We start from the raw sequence: 6,214 nt of genomic DNA, 5'->3' as shown, positions 1-6,214 counted from the left end.
AGAAAACTGAACCAATCGGACTGGATGATCTGGTTGAATTTTCTCTATAAAGGGTCTAAGAATCGGCGCAACAGAAATAAACTGAACTGAATTGCTGCTCACCGTCTTTCCTCCTTTGCCGATGACTCTCCCTGCAGCAGCAGCCGCCATTTTAATGTGAGTCTCCAGCTTGACTTCCTCTTTTGGTCCGAAAAAATTCTCCTCTTTCAGTTTTCCATAGATTCTGCCCTGAGCCTGTGGATCAGAAAGCAAACGGTTATCAAGCGCAGTCTGCAGGTAAAACAGGCTTATTCTCAACCATCGTCACCTTGAACTGAGCCTCCGGGGGTCCCGTCACAATCACCATCCTCATTTTGGAGTCCGGGGTTTCCGCCGGCGCGATCTGGAGAAGGAAACGGGAATACATTTCTGGCCTTTAGGGTTTATATTCTGGTTTGGACCTCATCTCTGTCTTTCACCAACCTTAATGGAGGCTCCAGCGAAGCGGCTCAGCTGTTTGATGTGCTGTCCCTTCTTGCCGATGATGGCCCCCACTGCTTGTGCTGGGATGTAGACATGGACCGTCTCCTGCTCCGGAGCCTGAGCGCACAGAAACATGGCTGCCTGACATTCATATCCACCGGGATCATCTACCCTGTGTTTAGTCTCACTTTAAAAACAATAAACTTCCTTGTTCTGTTTTTTTTTTTAAACACTACAGCCCTTATGGTGAAGTGACGTGTTCCATCTCCTGTGAACCAGTTCTTTGAATCTGGATGTGCGGATAAGGATGGAGTCATTTGGAGCAAATTTGGACAAATCAGATCAGATGTAGGTTGAGCCAAAAACTGACAGCATGTCAGTGGATTCTGGACCGTCCAGTGAGGCTTCTCTTACCCCAAAGGAGCCATAGGGGGCTCCTCCCACTGCATTTCCAGGTGGAGGGGGGGGCATGTTGGATGAAGGAGGGAAGAGGCCCAGAGCGCCCAGGTTCAGTCCAGGGATCAGGTGAGTTTGTTGCTGTAGAGGAAAATGATTTTGTTGTTAGAAGCAGCTTGAATGTGATAAAGCTCCTCATTAATGAGACTAAATGACTTCAGCTGGTTTAGTCATCAACACATCGTACTCTTTACTTTCATGGCTTTGGACTTTAGGTTTTTTTTGTTATATCAAAAATAGTGAGGGTACAACCTTGCTTTTTATTTTATTTTTTTTTTTACACCGGAATACAGTTTAATTCTGTTAGAAAGCGCATTTAATCCTAAACTGCTTAAAAAGCATAATATTCCTCTAACACGTTTCATAGTTTGTGCCAACACATTGAAAATATTAAGGCCATTTCTCAATTAAGTACCAAGACGTTCTCTCCCCTCCCTTTTTTACCCAGCATGCATCAGCGCACACCTGTCATCCCTCCAGACTGACAGCTGTCCCAGCATGCACTGCGGCAGCAGCAGCTTCCAGGTTTGCACTCACAGAACATAAAAGTTCTCTTTTCTGTTGCTGTTCTATAAAAGTATGTTTTAAGATCATTTAAGGCGAGAACATATTTTAAGCTTAACTATGTGGCCCATTTCCCCTATTTATGGCATAATAATAAAAAGTTTAGATGTTCAGAGGTCCGTGGCAACCAGTGGAGCGCTGAGGCCGACCGCAGTAAAGTCTAGACCTGGGGAGAATAAATCAGTCAACTGGAACAGAAGCGTACTGATGACATCATCACATTCAAAGCTTGTCTCTAGATGATAATAAATTATTACTTTTTCATTTATTGGGTGAATAATGAGTAATACAGTCACATAAACACAAAACAGATGGAAATTTTTCAAAATAAAACAAAAAAAAATAAAAAATTGCCGCTGCAGATTAGGGCTAACGTTAGCCCGTCTGCAGCAGCAGACTTTACTTTTTTTTTCTCAAGAACGTACTTGGAGAGAACACGAGTCCGTACTTGCGTTCTTTTAAATTGAGAAATGGTTTATGTTCTAACAAAGGCTAATGTGCTTCATTTTCTTTTATCATAACAGTAAAACAAAATAAACACAAATACAACAAGTCTTGATTCATTTTTTCCACATAAAAATAGAGTCAATGTTTTTTGTCATGTAGTTTTTTAATTAATTTATTTATTAGTCAGTATTAATAATCTTAAACATAATGTAAGCCTTAGGTAGTTACTTTGCTCAGTAACTAGTTATTTTGAGCTTTAACTGAGTTCTAACCTAGGTAGGAGAATTAACTAGTAACTATAACCAGTTCCCTCTCTAGGAATCATTTCCAACGCTGCTTACACTGGAAAAACGATCTAGAAATAAGTTTAAACATTTTTTAAATTAAGTGTATTTACCCTTAATCTGAGTAGGTTAATGAGAGGATTTGCCAATGGAATGCGTATTTTTATTCTTAAAATAAGATAATTAGATAAAATGCGCTTGAAATAAGATAAAATAAGAAAATACAACCGCTTTAAGTGTAAATTGTCTTGTTCTATTGGCAAAATGTCTTTAACTTTGCTGTTTTAATTTGATCTAACGTTTCTGGACTTTTCCTGGGAATCTGTTTCTGGTGACAATTAATTCTAATTAAGAGAGAAAAATACCAATGATACTGGAGCCCCTGTAGTAAAATCTAGACATAAACACAGATTCTAGTGATCCAGTCCGTCCCATAATAAGCTGTTTTTACCTCCCATTATGTCTCCCTCCTGGATGGTGTTTGGATGCTCGATATATGAATCTTTGTCTCTTCACAGACATTTTCAGAGTATTTCAAGCAACAGGATCTTTCTGCTACAATAGTTTGTGACTGAGACCATACACCTCCATATCCGCTGACGATCTTACAGCAGAGAACGGCGTTGCTGAGCGTTACTTACGTTCATGGCTGCAATGTCGTTCTCGTAGGCCTCTCTGACCTTCTTCATGATCTCCACCTCGGCCTTGCAGCAAGCTTCGATGGAGCCTTTGACAGTGATGGTTCTCTCCGGGTTATACAGGGTCAGGTCCTGGAGGCTGCACACGTCACCACAACAAGCATCGTCACTCAGGTAATCTGAAAATGGCTTCAGCTTGGTGATAGGTTAGTCAGAGCGATGGAACTAGCTTAGGCTCAGCAAACGCACTGAGAACGCGTCGCAGAGGGGAAATCCCAATGAAATACTTTGTAAAATGTGGAGAATGTGATTCTCTGCTGCGGTCGGCTTATGAACACAACTGTCTCTTTCTTGATGGGATTTTCTGTCTCTGAAGTATTTATGGTTCTGCTGAAAGGTGCAGCACTTTGATTTCTAAAAAGCTCCTAGCGCCAAATCTAGAGACTTTTTTTCTGCTGCTGGAGACTTTGGAGACAACATCTAAAAGCAGCGAACTCTGCTCTCCAGAGCGAGTAGATTGGTAACCCCGCCTCCTGCTCTCCTCTATCTTGTCTGCTGTCATGATTCATGCAGCTATTATTTCATCCAAATGAAAAATGGAGAACANAACAGCATGCCGCTTAGATACAGGGTTAGTCATTAGAGCGTGGAATAAAGGCAAACTAAAGCGTTATCAGCGTACCTGGCTGGCATAGAAGTGTCCATTGATCTTGACGATGACCTGATCATTTTCATCAGGTGTTTGCTCTCTGGGGACGACCACCTCAGCTGCTGTCAGGTTCTGCAGCTCATTCACCTGGAAATAAAATCATTGGTCATTTTAGGAGTGAGCCACAGTCTCAACACTACGAATCCCAGAATTCTGATCCTACTAAAACTCCCACTGGCCGTCAATATGACGGATGACTTTTTTCCCCAATGGAACGCATGGGTAGTGATGATGTCATCAACTGAAATGGTTATAGTGTGCGATATAAACTCATTGTGGATATGTAAACCTTAAAACAGGTCTATTATTCATTTTTTAAAGGCTGTATTGTACGCTACTATTATCTGTGGACATAATTTGGATAAAAAATAAACCAGTAAAATAAATAAATCTGTTCTATCACACAGGTTCGAAGTTTAAAATTACAATTTTATTTACAGAAATTCATTAGCCCCACGCATTTTCCCCTCACAACCTTTTCACATTTGTGAAAAACATCATATCATAAGTTTTTTTTTGTGCAGCGCTGGAAAATGACGTGAAATGAAGGAAATATAGAAACAGGAAAAGTCAATTAACATGAGCAACATATGATTAATGTAAATAGAGTTATTTCCCTTTAAAATCTCAGAACCGTCAGAATGATGGCTGTGGGAGTTCTAGTGTTAACATATCTGAGTCATTGCTTGCCAAAAAAAGTTCAAACACGTGCCTTCTCCCTGATCCAAAATACTCAGTTTATTCTGAGCTATTTTCTGCATTAGTGCTGCTATAGACTTAGACTGCTGGAGGACATGGGGACGGACACCTTTTCATCACATCAAGGGAGTTTTTCCTCTCCACTGTCGCTACAAGCATGCTTGGTGTGAGGGATTGCTGAAGAGTCAATGAGTTGATGCAATCAGCTGGTTTTCCTTAGATAGAAAACTGAACCAATCGGACTGGATGATCTGGTTGAATTTTCTCTATAAAGGGTCTAAGAATCGGCGCAACAGAAATAAACTGAACTGAATTGCTGCTCACCGTCTTTCCTCCTTTGCCGATGACTCTCCCTGCAGCAGCAGCCGCCATTTTAATGTGAGTCTCCAGCTTGACTTCCTCTTTTGGTCCGAAAAAATTCTCCTCTTTCAGTTTTCCATAGATTCTGCCCTGAGCCTGTGGATCAGAAAGCAAACGGTTATCAAGCGCAGTCTGCAGGTAAAACAGGCTTATTCTCAACCATCGTCACCTTGAACTGAGCCTCCGGGGGTCCCGTCACAATCACCATCCTCATTTTGGAGTCCGGGGTTTCCGCCGGCGCGATCTGGAGAAGGAAACGGGAATACATTTCTGGCCTTTAGGGTTTATATTCTGGTTTGGACCTCATCTCTGTCTTTCACCAACCTTAATGGAGGCTCCAGCGAAGCGGCTCAGCTGTTTGATGTGCTGTCCCTTCTTGCCGATGATGGCCCCCACTGCTTGTGCTGGGATGTAGACATGGACCGTCTCCTGCTCCGGAGCCTGAGCGCACAGAAACATGGCTGCCTGACATTCATATCCACCGGGATCATCTACCCTGTGTTTAGTCTCACTTTAAAAACAATAAACTTCCTTGTTCTGTTTTTTTTTTTAAACACTACAGCCCTTATGGTGAAGTGACGTGTTCCATCTCCTGTGAACCAGTTCTTTGAATCTGGATGTGCGGATAAGGATGGAGTCATTTGGAGCAAATTTGGACAAATCAGATCAGATGTAGGTTGAGCCAAAAACTGACAGCATGTCAGTGGATTCTGGACCGTCCAGTGAGGCTTCTCTTACCCCAAAGGAGCCATAGGGGGCTCCTCCCACTGCATTTCCAGGTGGAGGGGGGGGCATGTTGGATGAAGGAGGGAAGAGGCCCAGAGCGCCCAGGTTCAGTCCAGGGATCAGGTGAGTTTGTTGCTGTAGAGGAAAATGATTTTGTTGTTAGAAGCAGCTTGAATGTGATAAAGCTCCTCATTAATGAGACTAAATGACTTCAGCTGGTTTAGTCATCAACACATCGTACTCTTTACTTTCATGGCTTTGGACTTTAGGTTTTTTTTGTTATATCAAAAATAGTGAGGGTACAACCTTGCTTTTTATTTTATTTTTTTTTTTACACCGGAATACAGTTTAATTCTGTTAGAAAGCGCATTTAATCCTAAACTGCTTAAAAAGCATAATATTCCTCTAACACGTTTCATAGTTTGTGCCAACACATTGAAAATATTAAGGCCATTTCTCAATTAAGTACCAAGACGTTCTCTCCCCTCCCTTTTTTACCCAGCATGCATCAGCGCACACCTGTCATCCCTCCAGACTGACAGCTGTCCCAGCATGCACTGCGGCAGCAGCAGCTTCCAGGTTTGCACTCACAGAACATAAAAGTTCTCTTTTCTGTTGCTGTTCTATAAAAGTATGTTTTAAGATCATTTAAGGCGAGAACATATTTTAAGCTTAACTATGTGGCCCATTTCCCCTATTTATGGCATAATAATAAAAAGTTTAGATGTTCAGAGGTCCGTGGCAACCAGTGGAGCGCTGAGGCCGACCGCAGTAAAGTCTAGACCTGGGGAGAATAAATCAGTCAACTGGAACAGAAGCGTACTGATGACATCATCACATTCAAAGCTTGTCTCTAGATGATAATAAAT

At 41.8% G+C, this 6,214-nt stretch overlaps 1 protein-coding gene across 1 annotated transcript in view; it reads right to left on the bottom strand.

Moving 5' to 3' along the window:
- LOC107099354 (insulin-like growth factor 2 mRNA-binding protein 1) overlaps positions 1-6,214 on the bottom strand; it is a 60,680-nt gene that overhangs the window by 7,603 nt on the left and 46,863 nt on the right. Inside the window, exons 9-13 of the mRNA XM_015397433.1 lie at positions 2,855-2,990; positions 877-999; positions 463-579; positions 308-382; positions 13-234 (exon numbers count right to left, since the gene is read on the bottom strand). Of these exons, the coding sequence (XP_015252919.1) occupies positions 13-234; positions 308-382; positions 463-579; positions 877-999; positions 2,855-2,990 (673 nt within the window). The remainder of the gene's footprint in view (positions 1-12; positions 235-307; positions 383-462; positions 580-876; positions 1,000-2,854; positions 2,991-6,214) is intronic.

The sequence above is a fragment of the Cyprinodon variegatus genome, unplaced genomic scaffold (genome assembly GCF_000732505.1).
Source record: "Cyprinodon variegatus isolate N-32 unplaced genomic scaffold, C_variegatus-1.0 Scaffold862, whole genome shotgun sequence".
Lineage (NCBI taxonomy): Eukaryota > Metazoa > Chordata > Actinopteri > Cyprinodontiformes > Cyprinodontidae > Cyprinodon > Cyprinodon variegatus.
The sequence above is the reverse complement of the archived record's forward strand: the minus strand, read 5'-3'. Positions and strand labels throughout refer to the sequence as shown.